General features: G+C 32.3%; 1 protein-coding gene across 1 annotated transcript; it reads right to left on the bottom strand.

The window, feature by feature from the left end:
• Positions 1–1,933: 1,933 nt before the first annotated feature.
• On the bottom strand, positions 1,934–11,222 carry LOC134725849 (uncharacterized). Its single transcript, XM_063590080.1, has 5 exons — positions 10,658–11,222; positions 8,812–8,973; positions 7,812–7,950; positions 6,201–6,452; positions 1,934–2,383 (listed from the first exon to the last, which is right to left on the bottom strand). Exons 1-5 carry the CDS (start codon positions 11,113–11,115, stop codon positions 2,192–2,194), a joined length of 1,203 nt encoding a protein of 400 aa, XP_063446150.1. The 5' UTR covers positions 11,116–11,222; the 3' UTR covers positions 1,934–2,191.
• Between the last annotated feature and the right edge of the window lie 9,088 nt (positions 11,223–20,310).

The raw sequence follows: 20,310 nt of genomic DNA on the forward strand, positions 1-20,310 counted from the left end.
GTTTAACAAAACATTCACTCCTAAAAAAACAAAATTAAATGTCATTTACAGGATTAAATGCAAGTTTAAACATTGGAAGAGCCTATGTCGACCTATTACTCATAAACTAATTATGATGGCTTGCATAATTTTTTCTTGCTTTTTGAAATAAGCATCCCTTAGAAATAGGTGCGTAATCATTCAAACCTTCCCAAGAATATTTTTTACACAAGTCAAAATATTTTGTATTAATATGCACTTCCCATCAACAATTAAACAAACAATCACTACAACACTAGCAAACATTTAGGTTCCTATTGCATATAGCGAAAAAAGATATTGTGTAATAGCATTAACTAATGAACAGACATCTTGCTAGTATGATAAAACTAAAGGGAGTATGTCAACAAGAGTGAAGTTACAATTGAGTGGCACTCTATACTTTACATCTAGTAAGCAGACTTCACATCAGGTCTGAAGAGCAGGATGTTCTCATGTTGATCAGTGTGCATCTTCAACAATTCATCTTTTTAGAATCTAAAGAAATATTGGTGATTTCATTTATACACCAAAAAGAAAATGACGTCACAAATAATGACAAATTATTAGTTGATATTTAATGGTTTAGGACATTATTAGCCAATTCTAATGTTTTAGTACATACACATTTGAAAACACTACCTAAAATGCAAATTATATTCTTAAACAGTGAATTGCCCTCACCAACATTATCTTAACATAGCTAATGTTTTTTGCTGTTTAAATGCTAAATATGGGTAAAATATTCATCATTTAAGACAAAATAAGGAGGTGACTGACACATTTTTCTATGTATCTTATTCGAAAATATTGTGTCTTGTTCAGTTTCTTGCTGATCATTTTTCAGCCTTCTTTACTTATTTTTAGATCTTGTCTTTCTGATAATTTTTGCTATCAAAGTTTCTCTCCATCATCTTTTTTTATATATTTTTTTTTAGTTAAGAAGTTGAAGTAATTTTTGTCCATGTTTGCACATGTTTTTAAAAAATTGTCATTTAGGCCAATAACTCTTAATATAAGGAGTCTACTAACGTTATTGTCCATGTTTACTTATTTGTAGATCCTAGCTATCTTGCTGATCATTTTCTGCCTTCTTTTTAAGATCATGCCTTGCTGATTAATTTTGCTATTAGAATTTCTCTCTCTATCAATTATCATTTTCAAGATAAGAAGGCAAAAATTAAAAAAAATTATAAACAAAATTATCATTCAAGGGCAATAACTCCTATAAGTAGTCGACTCACTTTTGACCATGTTTAATATATGCAGATCCCATCTTGCCGATTATTTCTATTAAAGTTTCTCTAAATGAATGATAGTTTTTCAAGATAAAAATTTCAATGTGATTTACATCAAAATTTGAGGCTAGTATACAAAAGTTTTTAATTTTGGGTCAGGCTTTCCATTTTTGACCTTGATTTCTCGCCATAAATATGCAAAAAATTATTGCCATTGGATGTTAGCAAGCTGAAATGAATGAATCATTGCCATTGGATGTTAGCAAGCTGAAATGAATGAATCATTCATTTCAGCTTGCTAACATCCAATGGCAATAATTTTTTGCATATTTATGGCGAGAAATCAAGGTCAAAAATTATTCTAGCATATGATGAATTCATTTTGGTAAATTCTCAATTCAATTCAGCATATATGCTCTATTTATTTGAACATATACCGAATTTTAAGCATAAACATAAATATAAATGTTTTCACAGAATCAACTTGAAGGTTATAAATATCTACATAATATTTCAATTTTCCCTAGTCAAGGCACACATGTACTGAGTGTAAGTCCAAATGTCAAACCTTATGATACAAATGTATGAAATGTCTTTCCTTGATTTTAAGGGGCATAACTATTGAATGGTATATTAGACAACTTCGGGTCATGTTTTTGCAAATTTCAAATATAAAATCAAGTTTCTTTTGTATTTTATACAGGTTATTCTGTTACAGAATAAACAAGTATGGTGTAAAAACAGTATGAACATTGCACTATGTGTAGTTTCTTTCTACACTGTCATAAACTAAAAAGTCAATCCTGGAATCACTTACAACAAAGTATGTGTATATAATCTAAAGCCAGAAATAAAGAATATAATAGACATCCTCATAAACAGGTCACTTAAAATATCTAGACCTTTAAAAATCATATGTCATCTTCTTAGACCACTTATTTGTTGATTTGACAAATATTATTTAAGCGTATAAATGCTTTTATCAGTATGTCTCTGTCCACTTTCCGTAAGAAATCTTTGGGTTCTGAATAATATATTGTAGCTTCTGTTTGTTGTCTGAAAGTTTTGGACTTTGTCTTTAATTCACTTAAATGGCTGCTAGTTATTTTCAACAGTGTAAATATAACCTAAAAATAGACATAAGTTTATTACAAAGAATTTAAAAGTTGGTTTGAGTAACTTATGTGTGTTAAACATAACAACACTACATTTATACATGTGCATAATTTAGTGTATGTTGTATAGAAGTATAATGGTTATCTAATCATCTGCAATCGTCATTAAAAATAAATAAAATTCCATTTCATCAGAATATAAAATCAAAGAGCTGAAAGCTCTGAAGAAAAATGACGCCACTGTCTCTAATATTGGGATAGTTTTTATGCAAGTCTTGATTTTCACATACATGTACCGTAATTAGTTTAACAATGCAACATGTATCGTGAGCATATAATTGATATTCGTATATGTGTGTATGTGTGAAGTGAAGGTGACAACTGGCTGGTTTTTTAAGACAAATGAATAGGTCAAGATAAGCTGAATTGTACAAATAAATACCGTAGAAAGGCTTGTATATTTCTCACTAGTACATAGTCTGAATCTGGGTCCCTTCGCTTCCATTCACGTTTGCGCCCACTCATTTTCACCCCTTTCACTTTCACACCCTACATGTTCGCACCCAATCTTAATTGGTTTTGTGTTTAATAACTCTGTAAGCAAGTGTTTTCTTATAAGTATAATTGTTGTCATTGTCTCAAAATAAAGTGAGACAGCAATAATTTTTTTTGTGTTGAATAAATCTTAATCATGTTTTGGATAAGGTATTGCTTAAAATAATAATAATCCTTTCTAAATAAAGTGGTATTTTGTCAACGTTTTATTTTGTGTTGAATAACTCTTAATCATGTTTTGGTTAGTGTATTGCTATAACTTGTTTCATTGACTTGTTTTCAAAATGAAGTGAGATTCTGACTATGTTTGTTTCTGCGTGTTGAATAAATTTTATCATGTTTTGGTTATATTAGTGGATTGCTATATTTTGGTTTCTATGTTTTATTGTTTCGTTGTTTCAGATCAATGGGACCAAGCTGTTAAAAACAATTATCTTTTGTGATTTTTCCTTTAAAATCTTCAATGTTTTACTCATAGCAAGCTATAAATACATTCAGTATTTACACCAAAGCAATTTAAAACAACAACCATGATTTTCCAATTATTCAACTTGAATTTGAATTAAAATTGGGCGCGAATGAGTAGAGTGTGAATGTGCGAACGTGTAGGGTGCGAAAATGTATTGGGCACAAACAGACCTGATACCACACAGTCTGAACTCCCTTCTCCCACAAAATATTAAGTAAATAATCTTTTTTTTACTGCTATCAAAGGTCTAATGAAACTCAGATAGTTTCAAACATTTGTCAAAGAATTCTAGTCAAACTGGCACCTAGTTAAATTGGCACCTGGACAAATCAGCACCTGGTTAAAATCGACACCTGATATAGTCAATTCGTCACCCATGTTAAATATATATTTTTAACAGTATTTTAAGCAATATGGTAAAAAATAAGAAAGGGGTTGCCAGAATTTTTTTCAGTATTTAAGCAAAAAGAGTTAAATACTAACTTTCACATTTTTGGGTGTTCATGTACATTTTGTATATATTTATTTTTCTCAACTAATGACTTTTTTGGTGTATTTTTAATGATATATATATATATATATATATATATATGAGTAGTCCAAATAATTATTACGTCTGGCAAGGCTTTTTAAATTTTATTCTGGAACACCTTCCTATGACCGAAAAGGCTATGTTAATTTTTTTTCTGGGACGCCTTCCTACGAACGTCGTAGGAAGGCGTCCCAGAAAAATAATAAAATAGCCTTGCCAGACGTCATAATTATTTGGACTTATACATGAGATATTGTGTATTTTTCTGCATTATTTTAACCAGTTGAACATTTTACAGGATTGTTGGTTTAATGCTGTTTAAACTTTACTGAAAAACAAACACCTTAAATTTGCTAATTATTTGGCATGCAAGTTTGATTTATTGAAAGGGACTCATAGTTTTCCATTTTATTTTAATAATTGACTTGTTTTTACAATTACACAAATTGTCTAATTGTTAAAACAACAGCTTTGGTAAGGGCTTCGTTGTTTACCTTTACACACTACATATTCACTTTCGTTTCGTGGTTTACCAAAATACACAACAACATATTCACTATGTACTTGGTAACAGTAATTAATTAATTGAATAGAAAATATTATAACAAATATTATTGGATGCCGAATTGACGTCGAATAGGTGCTGATTTGACTAGATGCCAATTTAACCAGGTGCCGACTTGACTTGCACGTTTCAATTCCTCTGCGATCGTTTGCAGTATTTTCTTGAGAAAACCTATTTTCCATCATCAAAGAGAACAAGGATTTGTATAGAAATACAAATCCTTGAAGAGAAGAAGAAACTGCTTTAAAATGATTCTGGAACGCTTCATGATTGTTAAAATAAGTTTAATTCACTCAAAAACAATTTTAAAACTTGCGATTAAACAGGAAGTTTCCAAAGCACGTGTAAAAGAAGAAATTAACCGGTGAGAGTGGAAATCCGTATATGACAGATATCCCTATAGTACGACTTTGAAAGTAAAACAGTTCAATCCTTTTCTAAAACAATCTTTAATATACCTATCACATTAATGTTTGAAGGGTCTTAAGCTTATTCAAACCATATATTAAGTCGGTATGAAACACCAAAACGGAATGAACAATAACCGATTACGTTTTGTAGTTTACAAATTCTAAAACTGGTTCCCGTCAAACTACAACACTTTGTTCGAGTGTAGTGTAATACAAGCAAAAACCAGTGTAAACTGGGTCCTGGCTGATTTAATACTACACAATGATGCATAATGATAACACAAGCAGATTCCAGTTTGTATGGAAAATAGGAAATACGAAACCAAGCGCGGTAGGCAGAGAAATGTAATGAAGTTCAGGTCGGCAGTTATGGAACAATGACTGCGTCATTTTCCAAAAAAACAATTGATAATTTCCTTTTTTAAATATCAAAATGAAAAATTTGCATTTAAACACACTGTCAGCTGTTTAGGGTAACTGAAGTGAAATAGCTCGAGAGAATTTTTTTTACGTAACTGGAAGCAGTTAAAGGTTTCAATGAACAAGTAAAACTTTAATACTGTAATATATATATTACTGTTAACCAACTTATTTTCGCGGATACATTTTGTACTTTATTTCGCGTTTTGTTCTTTCTGATCCATTTCGTGGCAATTTAATTTCCCAATTCTAAAATTGTCTCAATGAATATAGATAAGGAAAAAACAAAGTTTTACATACTCGGGCCGATTTATATTTGCTTTATTTTTCTACTCGCAAAAGTTAGTTGGTTTACAGTATTAAATTTTTTCTTTCTTCTAAAATTCAAATATAATCTAAGTATAGCATAAAAACTAATTTATACTCTTTAAATGTACTAAAAATTACCGTAAGAAAACCAAATAGCAAATACATGTATGTATTTTGATTGATTGACATAATAATATCTAGCAGAAGAAATATAATATATTTGGTAATTAACCTGTTAATAGATACCATAATCTGCAGTGACCTCATTGGCAAGCATACCGCATCTTATTGACATGCTGTGTCATACGGTTATTTAGGATATTTGGCTGAAGTTATGATTTACAGATTATTAATAGCTATTAAATTTGAGAGGAAGTTCCTGAGCTACAATCTTATGGAAGTGCAATAGCCCTTAGATGAGATGTAGCTTAGTAACTTACACCGATTATTAATGGTTTTTCAAACTAAGAGTATCACTATTTCGTCTATGCAATTTCAAAGACAAGGCTCATAGACTTATGCTGTCATATATTCTCTTTAAAAATAAAAAAATAAAAAACTAGCCATACCTCTGTTCCAATGCATATAATCCCTGGTAGGTACTTCAATATTCTCCCTTTGCTTAAAATACTGCCATAACTGTGTTCATTAATTAGCAGTTCACCACCATGTCGTCCCAGGATATTTCCATGAACTTTTTCAAATATAGTTGATTCATGACTAACTTCAGATTGACTGTCATTTGAATGTTGTACATCTTTTGTTGGTGCTGTATTTGTCCATTTCTCTTGACTTAACTTTATCTGCTTCTCCTTTTGCACCTATGAAAGAAAGTGCATGCACATAGCTTTACCTTCAGACATGATAAAATTTTGACATGATAAAATTTTGAATATAGTTTCAAAGGGAATTCTTTGTCATTTTTGACAAATACTGTAAATTCAGAAATTATTGTGTGCATTTATTATTGTTATTTTGTCAAATTAGACTAAAATGAAATTTTTATTTTTGTGATATTGAGAAAATCCTGTTTAATTCCATAATGTGTGTTGGAATTATTGCGATATAACCCTGTCGCATTTATCGCAATAATAATAACATCACAATAATAATAACATCGCAATAATTATGGAATTTGCAGTACTCAAAATGTGTCAAAAGTATTTAATCATTTTTAATGTAGCAATTTTGTGTCACCTTTGGGTATTTATAATAAGTTAACATGTTAATGAATGCACGCTATTACTGATTGTTACGACCTTGAAAGTATTGCGAGATGAAACCTTGGTACTGTGAACATGGTGAAGATTTAAAGACTTTTAGAAAAATGGCACTGGTATTAAAAGATGTCAGGGGATACTTATGACAACCGTTTTATGTATAGCATAAACTACATGTGGAATTAACAGGCAATTTATAGTCAATGGTTTCTTAATAATTTTCCAAATAAACATGCAGATACTACTATCTGGATATCTTTCACAGCCAGTAAATCTTACTCTTATAAATACAGAATACAAAGATTTTTTTCTGGAGGAAAATATAATTACAGACAACACGGTCCCAGGATTAGGTGCCTACTTAATACAGATCTAGATTAATCCTGTCCCGAGTCAGGAATCTGAGGTTCAGTAGTTGTTGTTTGTTGATCAGTGTGGTTCATAAGTGTTTCTGGTTTCTTGTTTTTATATAGATTAGACTGTTGGTTTTCCCTTTTGAATGGTTTCACACTAGTCATTTTTAGGGCCCTTTATAGCCAAGGCTTCATGTTGAAGACCATACTTTGATCTATAATGGTTTACTTTTACAAATTGTGACTTGGATAGAGAGTTGTCTCATTGGCACTCATACAACATCTTCTTATATCTAACCCAGACACATCATGTATGTATGTGTCTGTCCCAAGTCAAGAGCCTGTAATTCAGTGGTTGTTGTTCGATGCTATGTTACTTATTTGTTTTCCATTCATTCATTTTTACATAAATAAGCTTGTTAGTTTTCTTGTATGAACTTTTTTACATTTGTCATTTTGGGGCCTTTCATAGCTGACTAGAGGGTATAGGCTTTGCTCATTTCTTCTTTTCATTTGGTCTCTTGTGAAGGCCTGTCTCATTGGCTATCATACCACATCTTCTTTTCATATTAAACTGTAACTATTTGGTATGGAATAAGGCATTAACCTGTGCAACTGACACTAAACATGCTGCTTCTTCTGCAAATGGAATAAGTCTATTCTTCCATGGAATAAGAACCACATGTGGTGATGAAGTCACTGGTACATTTCGAATTATCTTTTTACTTTTAAAAGCTGATCCTGGTCTATAAAAAAAAGAAATATTCTGATATAGAAATAATTGACATAGACGGATCCAGAGGGGGGGGGGGGGGGGGGGGGGGAATTTGGTTGATTATATAGGGAATCACTGGAAAGCATAAATGGAGCGGGCTGCCCCCCCTCCCCACCTTTTAAGTCAGTCAGCGGGTCCCCCCGCCCCCCTTAAGAAAAGTTCTTGATCCGCAACAATAAAGTATAGCTTGCATCAATTATTTTGATTCGTATAAGTGTAGTGCATTTGTGTAGGCTCTTCCATGAAACTCCCTTTTTAGATCACCAGGCCAAATAGGAAAAGAGCATATAAAAATAGAACAAGCAAAGCTTTAATAAAAGAATTTAAACAAAATTTGAATGGAGTCTGAATTAACGCCATGCTTTATTATGTTATAAGCAAAGCTTAAATGTAGCCCCTTTCATCCTTTGGTAATATATTATATACATTGTATATATTTTCATGTATCTATATCTATATATACTACATATAAGGATTGAATAAATTGTAAATGAATGTGAAAAAAAAGAAAATACAATTGCTTTTAGCACATTCATGGTAAAAAAAAATATAGATCTGTTTCCCGCCTCAATACCTAGTACATGTACCATAAATTTTTATGCCTTCATGTATTTAAACACTTTTTATGAATATTTTTTGTTTAAATACCATTTAACATGTAAGAATTCAGACTTTTTTTTTATGAAGCACTGGTAATGACCAAACAAAATGCCAAAAAAGCCATCTCTCCACCACAGAACAAATGATGCAGAAGATTTGCAACTTTTATATGTTGTTTTAGTTTAGGGTGTTATTGATCATGTTGATCATGAGGTCTCTATGCATTACTTACACAGGCAAAATATGACACATGTTTGAAAATGCTTCCAAAATATTCACAAACATATCTACAGGAACTTCATTTTCTGCCAAACCATTGAGAAATGCAACCTGGCAAGATATCATCAGCTGTACTTTAACAAGGAAGTCCTCAGCTCTTTGTACGGAAGTACTGCTGCAAAATAAACAAAAGGTTTCAATCACTTTGTGAAATTTTAAAGTTTTCCTAGAAAAAAATTGTTGTCATTTGTTAAGTTTCTTTTATTACCTATTCTGACATACATGTAGGACTCCGACTTCTTTTAAACCAATGTTACTATGCATATTACTGTGTGTTTGTTTTTCTACATTTGCTAGAGGTATAGGGGAGCGTTGAGATATCAAAATACATGTTCAACCCAGCCGCATTTTTGAGCCTGTCCCGACTCCCAAGTCAGGAGCTTCTGGCTTTTCTTAGTTTTGTATGATTTTTAATTATAGTTCATTTATCTATTTCTGAGATTAGAATGACATCCATTATCGTTGAACTAGAACACATTTTTGTTTAGGAGCCAGCTGAAGCACGTGTCTGGGTGTGGCAGGGGCGGATCCAGCCATTTTAAAAAGGGGGGTTCCCAACCCAGGATGAGGGGGTTCCAACCATATGTCCCCATTCAAATGCATTGATATGCCAAAAAATGGGGGGCTCCAACCCCCTTGACCCCCCCCCCTGGATCCGCCAATGTGTGGGATTTTCTCACTGTATTAAAGACCCATTGGTGGCCATGGGCTGTTTTCTGCTCTTTGGTCAGGTTATTGACTCTTTGACACAATCCCCATTTCCTTTCTCAATTTTATCAAAAACATCACTGATGTATTATTGGCTTGCAAGGTCAATCATTTAACTCATTTGAATCTGTATAACAGGAACTTCAATTTCACCCTTAACTCCTTAACTATGTTAACTGGGATAGGTTGCACATGAGCAAAATAACTTTAGGTATTACATTTTACATGCACATAAACAGGAAAAAAATGTCAATATTGAAAATTAAAACAACGCAGCCAATTAGTGGGAAGAACCCTTTCATTGACTCATTCTGCTAGTAAAAAATATTTTAATACAGATAAAACAATCATTTACATATTTTTTAAATCTATAATGACTTGAAATCAATGATGTAGAAAAATTGTCATAAATTTGTATGTACAGTTATATGTATTTGATTGCATGTGTTTTTACATATAAAAATATGTGCAAGATCATTTGTCTTGTTTGTATTTTTGTAAAAACACAAAAAAGACAAAAACAAGTTTGATTCTTTCTATCAATAGCAAATTCAGGAAAAGGATTAGCACAGGCCCAGTATAGCCAATGCTCATAAATTTTGGTTGGGCCCCTCAAACTTATATGAAAATGCCCATAGAGCTTATCTTAATTTTCATATTGTGGCAGGTTGGTCCCCTAGTCAGAAAAGGTTAGTCTTATTCCCTGCAAAAAGACTGCAAATGATAGCAGACAAGTTTTATTGTTTTGAAAGGCATCTACATGTATCTATATCTTTCTTTACATGTATATGATTAATATTCATTGGCGGATCCAGAGGGGGATTCTGTAGGGTTGGAACCACTGTTAGGCACTTGTTTCTATCAATAGGAAGGTTGATTATCCATATAAATAGAAATGGATAGGTGACCTTCCTATGGATAGAAACAAGTGCCTGTGGTTGGAACCCCCTTTATTTTTGGACGATCAATGCATTTGAATGGGGACATATGGTTGGACCCCCCCCCCTTTTCTATCCTGGGTTGGCAACCCCCTTTTTAAAAATGGCTGGATCCGCCCCTGTAATTGTAAAAGTATGTGAATAATAATAAACCTTAAATTTTCAATATCATTCTCCAGATCTGGAAAAAATATGTCTCCATCAGCATTTTGAACAATATCTGCTTCATCTTCCATAACTTCAGCTATAGAAGAATTAAATGTTATATGTTCCTGCAATCTTTCCATATCAAACTTTTGATCGTCGGTCAATGGTCCAAAAATATCAATGTCTTCATAAATCATGTTCAATATGTCCATAGGTGATGGATGGTAGACTTCATTATAAGATATGCCCAACGATTTCAAAAAATCAACATCCCAATCAGAGGTGGAGGGTGACAGTGAATGCATTGTTTTGTTCGAAGAGTCTGATTCACTCGATCTTGCTGAACGTACACGTCTTTTAGTCCTACGTTTACGTTTTGATGCGCTCTCTAGTTGTGTTAGGAAGTAAGACGAGTCTGACTCACTTATTGAAACTGATATGTCTGAGCTAGCTTCAGCTTGCATGTTGAGCAGAAAATGTAAGTAGAGAAAAAGACAAATTTACAATAAAATGACAAACGATCTAGCGAACATCGTGTATAAAAAAAAATAGTATAAAGAAAGAAGGGGAAATTAGGGAAGGGGAAAGGAACAATGAAAACGTTGACATATTTATCGTTCAATTTAGTGCTCCTACTAAAGGAGGGAGATACGGAACATACATACAATACCAAAGATAAAAATCCTTGCTGTAACCATGGCTGTAACTAACCGTCCTATACATTTCTAGGAATATGATTGCATGGTTAAAAGCGACCTCGTGGCCTGAGACCGTGTATATATTGTATATTAGGTTAGTAGGGAAGCACAATTAACGGACTCGTGTTCACGGGTTGTGGAAGTGCTCATTCGTGCCTGAAAATTATTATTACATGTATATGTTTTTTAAAGAGGGGGTACGATCGCACCCGACGCACCCAGTCCCCCCCCCCCCCCCCCCCCCCCCCGCACCCCTTTTCCGACGGCCTTGGACTGACAGTCACTGACTCAAGTTGTCTCCAAAAAAAACCTATATATGCCTTTACCTGTCATACCAAGGATTTTTATAGTAGCTTACTATACAAATCATTGGTCATACCTAAAATATAACGCAAGTACCTTTAAGTTGAAGTTTAACTCGCATTTTGAAAAAAAAATCACTCTGTAGCGATAATTCCTTCATATCATTTCGATTTCTCGGTTGTCAACCCCTTTAAAACTTGTTATGCCATAAATCTAAAAAAAAAAAAATCTACACAATGATGTATAACACGCCTACCTTGTTGTCGGAATCATTCGTAGCAGTCCTACCCAAGTATATCCGCTTGGACCGTAATTATTTTGTCTACCTTAAAAAAAAATGTATGCTAATACAATTAGATTGTATCAGTATATATCTTTATTCTGACAAACCTTCGTAAATACAATGGTATAAAGAAGTTACATGTAATAAATAACACAGTTATAAATTAGAGAAAACATAATATGTACACATTTACAAATACATGTATAAGTTGAGTTTAGCCAGGAGAACACACACATGAATCAATATGCCTTATAAATGTACATAGCTTTTTTAAATATGATTGTTTTTTTCATATTCATTATTTCCTTAAATTTAATTATATTTGGATAATCAATATACTTTTTAGCGATATACTTTTGTCTTTCTATAGCCATAAATTTACACTTCATTACATAGTGGAATTCATCTCCAAGATCTTTTAAGTCACATAGTTCGCATATTCTTTTATCTCTCTGAATTTTTTTCCATCTTCCACTTTCTATAGGTAATCTGTGGTTAATGAGTCTAAATTGACACAAAGTATAAATATCACGGGGTTCCAAAATGTCTAAATACTTTTCGAATCCGAAAAGTTCCTTAAAAAGGCGATAATTTAATGTTTTTGAGCTCGTTTGAATATCTGAGTACCATGTTTGTTTAAATTGATCTTGGAGAGATGTTCTTACAACAGTCTTTAACCAAATTTCATTTACACAAGTTTGAGATTACCATACATTAGATAAACCAGTTTCATTAAGGATAAATTCTATACATTTCATCCATGCAATAAAATTTAACATTATTTCCATGATATAAACTAAACATTAATTCAGCCATTAATACAGTATCGTCTGCGTAAAGAATTTCAAACAGTTTAACATATATATCTAGTTCGTCTTCTAGGGCATCTGATATAGTTTTTAAGCCTATCAAATTCCCTTTACAAAAGAAATCTTCCAAATCGTTCAAAAAAAGCGAAAAAAGAAAAGGGGATAAATTCTCCCCTTGGCGTAGACCAATGTTACTTGGAAAATAATCAGATTTTTCACCATTGTATGACAGGCATGATTTTATATCAGCGTACATGTTATGAATAATCTTATACATATAACCATTAATATTATTTACTAACATCTTATACCATAAAGCATCTCTAGTCACTGTGTCAAATGCTTTCTCAAAATCGACAAAAGCACAGAACATTTTTTTCTTTTTTAATTTCAAAATTTCAAAAAAGAGTGTAATGTAAAGATACAATCACAAGTTGAGTAACCATTTCGAAATCCACACTGATTTTCATTGAGTAGTAAAACTTCATCAGAGAATTTTGCAAGTCTATTACTTAAAATAGCTGTAAATAATTTACCCATACAACTTACAATAGTAATGGGTCTATAGTTTTTAGGATCAAACTTATTGCCTTTGTTTTTATAAAATGGCTTGATCGTTCCAATCACCCAAGATACTGGTACTATTCCAGTTCTAAAAATCAGGTTAAACAATGCAGCATAAACATCAATAAAAAAATCACCAGAAGTCTTAATATATTCGTTAATAATCATATCATCACCACAAGCTTTGTTATTTTTTAAATTCTTAATACATTTTAATATTTCTTCTTTCGTAATTGGACTATTCAAATTATCATTCAGTTCACTCATCAAATTTGTATCATTTGTTGGCAAGTCAATTGGATCTGAGTTACCTGAGTTTAGCTCTTTGAAAAAGTTGAGTAAATCCTCAAAATCAATATTCGGTTGTTTTGAATGTTCGCGTTGGTTCAAAATTTTCCAATACTCTTTGGTGTTTTGAGATCTAAGATTTTTTAATTTTCGAGCCATATCTTTTTTATGTTTTTTAATAGCCTTGTCCATGACCTTTTTATATCTTTTCTCAGATTCTTTGACTTTATTAGATAATAAAGGCGAAGGCCTCGCCTTAAGCTTGCGCTTAAATTTCCTATAATTCTGTCTCTCAAATTTACACTCAATGTTAAACCAAGGTTTATCTCCCTTGATTTTGTATGCTCGTTTTTTCGGCTTGTCTGATCTTGTTCCTAAAGTTTCCCTTGCGGATTCTATAAGAATTAATCCGATCTCATCCACAAAAGAGTTTATCATGTCATCATTAATACTTTCCAAATTAACATTTACTTAATCATGTAATAAACTGTCTAGTTTTTCAAAATTTAAATTCTCTCTAAATTCAGGTTTTCTTTTCGTGATCCAATTTATTAACTTTTTTATTTGGTTGGCTAGTAAAATTATTCTGTTCAATGCTTTCTTTTACAGATTGATTACAATTCAAACATATAAACAATGGACAATGTACATCTGAATACAAATGCGAAAATTCTAAAACGTCCAAACTAATAATGTTTTTAATAAAATTAACATTACATAAGCAGTAGTCTACTACACTTGCATTTCTACAGGTAAATTTTCCAGCTATATCAGTAGCTAGTCTTCCATTCATAATAAATAAACTGTTACATTTACATAACTCAAGTAATTGATTACCGTAACGGTTTTTTCCTTTGTCCATACTATTACGATCTATAGGTATATTAAAAAGGTTAAGGTTACATACATCATTAACAGATACACATTCTAACTCATCACTTTTGTCATTTTCGTCAATAAAAATATAATCTTTCTCACTGGCCGTGCGGGCGTTAAAATCCCCGACCATAAATATATTGTCATATTTGGATGAGAGTTCTAGGTACTTGCTTTCAATTTCACCGAAAGCATCAGGTGACGAATAATCAGTGTATTCTGGTGGTATGTACACAACACCGAGAATAACAACCCCATCTTTGAATAATCTTGAAATCTTACACCACAGAACAAATTTACTATTTGTCTCAATTACTTGAATACAGTCAGAAATATTTTCCCTAAACCCGAGTACAATACCACCGGATTTCACTCTAGATATCTTACGTCTATTTTTTGCTTTTATCTTATATCCCGGTATACAAATTTCATCCATATCGTCAGTTTTGGACTCAACAAAGCATAAAATTTCATGTTTTTGTAATAAAGTTTCGAATTCTGGGTATTGTAACTTATGTTTTAATCCACAACAATTAATGTAAATGAGATTTATGTTTTGAATATTTGTAGCTTTTGCCTGAGACTGATATAAAGATTCACTGCTAGGAGCATTTTGATTCTCATCATCTAAAATATTTGCATTTTCAATCTCAACATTTACATCAAATATCATATTAATCTGATCATATATTTCATCAGTACATGTATTACCCCCTACAGGTATATTACTAGGTGTTATATCTATTGTATTATAATCATTAGTACATAAGTTTATAACATTATATTGTTGCCCACTAAATATATTACAATCAGTCACACCATTTATTAGATTACTGTTTTCAATATGAACATCATTGGCACTTATATTTACATTGTCAATTTCTCTACATTTAACACCAGATTCATGACTTGAGTTCAGAGTGTTTAGGTGGTGCACTCCTTGGCGCTCCTACCATCTTGAAGGGGTTGAGCTCGTGCGAGGCCGTTTTGTGGATCTGCGATCTCCTTGTGAGTTTGGCGTCGAGTGTTCGTTTCCAGGTGTGGCATCGTTACGTTCTTCTGGGTGTACTTGGCGATCAAATGTGTCGATGTCATCATGTATCTCGTACAGTTCATTGTCGATATAGAGTCGGTCGCGAACAAGTTTCACATTTCTTCTATTGTACTTTGCTTCCTTCATGATTGGATACAATTTTTTCCTTCTGTCTTCTATTTCTTTCGGAAACTGCTGTTTGATACCATACCTAGTATTGTGTAACCTGTAAGCATTTTCTAGTACATACTGCAAATCGGCTTGATATAGAAATCGTGTGACGATTGGGTTCATACCACGCTGACTTCGTCCAAAACGATGGACATTACCAAATTCAATTTGGTAATCAATACCAATTTCAGTATGGAGGAAACCTCGGAGAAGTTCTTCAGTGTTTTCATCTCTTATCCCATAAAGACCAGTAAAGATGAGATTGTTCTTCATAGACCGACAAGATAAGTCAAGCACTCTTTCCTTGAGATTCTCTAGTTCATCTTGGCAGTTACATTCAGTGGAAGTTCTACCTTGTGACTTTATTTCAGAAATGTCTTTGGAAACCTTATTTATGCTTGATTTGGTTTTGTCAATTTCACTGGAATTCTTGTCATTGAGGCTCTTGTTTTTATCACATTGAGATTTTAGATTATCGAATAAATTTCCTACTCCTTGTATGTTGTTTTCAAGTTCGGTTATTTTGCCTTGGCATGTTTGTAAGCCTTTTTCGTTTGTAATAACTCTACTTGTCAGAGATGTAATAATATTTTTTATTTCTCCAAATTTGTCAATGCCTTTTTCGACCGACTGTAATCTTTTATCAATGCTTGATACTAGGTTTATAAAAGTGTTTAAAAGTAGGGGTACGCTTTGGTTCTCCCCATTTTCTTCTACAATCTTTCTACTCTCCTCCAAGAGCTGACGTGTTTCACTAAGTGACATTATGTATATGGGTTTTAGAATTATAGATGAACGTATGGTCAAGTGGTCAACAAGGTCCAAAGTCCAAAGTCCAATTTCGATGACCGATTGTAACACCTCCATTACGTTAAGGGGACATCACTCCTTCAGTCTTCAGAAATATGTTATTTTTATTTCAATTCTGTGTAGTTTAAAATCTGTTTAGTTCCAGACTGACTTTCTTTAAGTTCTTATAAGCTTGTGGATTCTAATAACATTCGCCATCGTCTTTTTCTCAGAATTACTTCCATAACCTAGAATTAAGAGTCGCTTTTATAAAATTCAAAGAAAGAATAGACTGTGTAAACTGTGTCTCTTGAAAGAAAATAAAACACTCTCGGTTTGAACCGTTACTAAAAGAGATGCGATAGAAACCAAAATGACTCTCAAACTCATTCAATCGAAAACAACCCGACGCCGGCAAAGGAATGGCAAACAACACTAAACAAAAACGATTGAAGGACAAACAACGGTTTACAAATCACGATAGAGGAAAGACTGAGCAGTTCGAATCCTAATTCTAAATAGTGTCCGTAAAGTATTCGGAGAGATGATTTGAACTTCACCACTTGAAACTTCTGGTTTAATAGCTTCCTAATAAACAGCAACCCTCTAAAAAGGTTATATGGATTCGAAATGCAAGATCTAGAATATCATAGCAACTGCGAAATATATACTCCACATGCAGGTGCTGTTGGAAAGTTGCTAAAAAGAAATGGAAAGTTCACGATTTGGAAGCTGACAATCTTTGTCAATTTCTATAGATGCAAGTCTAAAATATGAAACACATTTAACTGTATCTGTTGTATACTTTATTTCAATTTCGATGTAAAATCAACAAAAATCTTCTTTAAAATCTGTTGGAAAATGTTTAATCTACCGAACATGTCTCAGAAAAGGAGAAGAAGTGCTAAAATCTACTACCATTGAACATGTAAAAATCATTTACTCCTTTTTTAACTGTGATTAGAACTCGATATATTCTCAATAATTGAAATGCTATTTCTTTGTTATATTTTGATTGTATTCTTTGTCACTAATAACCGTTTGTGTATACTAGCAAAAATAAAGTATCATTATCATCTTGCTTTGAGTTGGAATGTTCCTCGTATTAGATCTAACTTTTTGTTGAGATGTCTTTGTCTGTTGTTGTTTTTTTTGTTTTTTTTCTTATCATTACAAGTGTTTGGTGTACATGAAATTTGTAAATCAGGCCGTTGCTTTATAGATCCTAAACTTCGATTTTTCCTTTTTCTTTGCAGACGTTTGTCAAAACGTTGTTTTGGTTGTCTCTGCTTGGTCGTATTTTCACCCAAAAATGTATTGCGCGAATATTTTGCATGACTATAGTTTGTGTTAAATTTAGTAATTCACTGTTTTGGTGTTGCTTTGTATAATCTGTCGACCCTTTCACATGCACTTAATGAAACATGTAGTGGATTGTAGGATTTTCTCCTCTAACAAATCCAACATACTCCAAACAAGAAGTTGTAAGTCTTGATAACTATAATTTCATCTCGATTCATATTAGTCGACACATTAGTCAGCGTTTCGTGGTCAGACTCATTTGGTCAGACTGCAAGTTGTAGAAAGTTCTTGAAAGCTTATCATAGCGTATATAATAACTTATCATTAAACCCCAACGTATGCACCATCTCTATATGTATTCGGTCAAACCCTAAAACTTATAATCTTTGATTTGTAGTAAATATGGGAAACTTTTACCACAAATTTTCAGCTCGGTTCAGAAATGAAACTCGACTTGCTAAATTTTTTTCCAGATGGGAGTGACACTACTACATATTATTTTCAAAACTTCAAAATAAAAGGATTTCCTACCTCAGAAATAGAATAACCTTTATTGTACATTTGCGTCCTTCGACATCATAACAATTGTTTCGCTATTTTGCCTTTTGATCTTTTTTTTATTCGATCGTCATTGATTAGTCTTTTGTTGACGAAACGCTCTTTTTACGGGGCGCCGAATGGGACTCGTGTGGTTTTGTACAAAATTCAATTCTGTCATAACAAAATCATTTTTGTCTTACAAAACTTTGTGCTACAGACTTGTTTTGTGAGAACTTCAATTTTGTGATGACAAAATTCATTTGTGTAGACAAAATTCATTTTTGTAGACAAAATTCATATTTGTCATGACAAAAGTCAATTTTGTCTAAAAGGTATGCAAATTGCATACAAAATTGACTTTTGTTACCTGATATGGAAATTAAATCACAAAAGTCAATTGTGTGAGGTAAGATTCAATTTTGTGAGACAAAATTAACTTTTGTGAGACAAAATTGACTTTTGTGAGACAAAATTCAATTTTGCGAGACAAAATTCAATTTTGTCAATTTTGTTGAGACAAAAGTCAATTTGTTAATTTTGTTGAGACAAAAGTCAATTTTGTCAATTTTGTTGAGACAAAAGTCAATTTTGTTAATTTTGTTGAGACAAAAGTCAATTTTGTAAATTTTGTTGAGACAAAAATCAATTTTGTCAATTTTGTTGAGACAAAAATCAATTTTGTCAATTTTGTTGAGACAAAAGTCAATTTTGTTAATTTTGTTGAGACAAAAGTCAATTTTGTCAATTTTGTTGAGACAAAAGTCAATTTTGTCAATTTTGTTGAGACAAAAGTCAATTTTGTCAATTTTGTTGAGACAAAAGTCAATTTTGTGACGACAAAATTCATTTTTGTGACGACAAAATTCAATTTTGTAACAACAAAATTGACTTTTGTGAGACAAAATTGACAAAATTGACTTTTGTGAGACAAAATTGACTTTTGTTGAGACAAAAATCAATTTTGTCTCACAAAAGTCAATTTTGTCAATTTTGTTGAGACAAAAGTCAATTTTGTCAATTTTGTCTCACAAAAGTCGATTTTGTCTCACAAAAGTCGATTTTGTCTCACAAAAGTGGATTTTGTGTAACAAAAGTCGATTTTGTATGCAAATTAGTTCACAGAAACCAAACTAAACTAATTTGAATACAAAATTGACTTTTGTCTCCCAATTTTCAAATTAGGTAACAAAAGTCAAGTCTGTGTAACAAAAATGAATTTTGTCATGACAAAAGTGACTTTTGTCCGCTGATAGATAATTTTGTATGACAAAATTTTAAATTTGTAGTATGATACAAATTTTGTTAAACTGAACTCATTTTTGTTAAACAAAAGTCACTTTTGTCCGTACAAAATTGAATTTTGAGTACAAAACCACAAGAGTCCCATTCGGCGCCCCGTACTTTTGGCGTATACGATTCTAATCCTGGTATCTTCATGACGAATTTATAGTTCTTTAAACTAAGAAAATTCACACATCTTATCTTATAAACTTAACGAATACAGAACGAATAAATAAGCAACAAGTCGAGCACGGAGACGGGAAAGTACGCGATAAAAGGGTAATTTCACCTCGCTGATCCCATAACTAACAACAGAGACAGTAAAATAAAATATAAGAAACTAAGCATGAAAAAAGTTCAACGTATATAAAAAACGAATAAGGAATTAATAAATAATAGAGTATCAGTCGAGTGCGGAAACGGGAACGCATGCGTCAACAGGATATGTTAGCCTCCTTGAACCAATAACTAATGTTCAGCAGTCAAGAAAACAGAAGAAAGCATTTAAACGGATCGATAGCAAACAAGTAATAGCGAATTATAACGGATAAGTAGCGAATAAGTAACAGGGTACATTTATGAGTCAAGTTCAGCACAGAGACTGATATATAGGTGCATGGCACCAACGTAAACAAACATCGAAGAACTTAATTAACATTACCAAAATCGTTATTGTATTGTTGAATGTTCGATGTGCGTTTACGTTTACATGAACAAAATCA

The sequence above is a fragment of the Mytilus trossulus genome, chromosome 1 (genome assembly GCF_036588685.1).
Source record: "Mytilus trossulus isolate FHL-02 chromosome 1, PNRI_Mtr1.1.1.hap1, whole genome shotgun sequence".
Lineage (NCBI taxonomy): Eukaryota > Metazoa > Mollusca > Bivalvia > Mytilida > Mytilidae > Mytilus > Mytilus trossulus.

Excerpts from the sequence above, each read along its gene's own strand:
- LOC134725849 (XM_063590080.1), bottom strand. The coding sequence starts at position 11,115 with ATGCAAGCTGAAGCTAGCTCAGACATATCAGTTTCAATAAGTGAGTCA. Across the intron at positions 8,974-10,657 it reads AATGATATTGAAAATTTAAG|CAGTACTTCCGTACAAAGAG; the intron begins GTTTATTATTAT and ends TTTATTTTGCAG. Across the intron at positions 7,951-8,811 it reads ATGTGTCATATTTTGCCTGT|ACCAGGATCAGCTTTTAAAA; the intron begins GTAAGTAATGCA and ends TTTTTTTTATAG.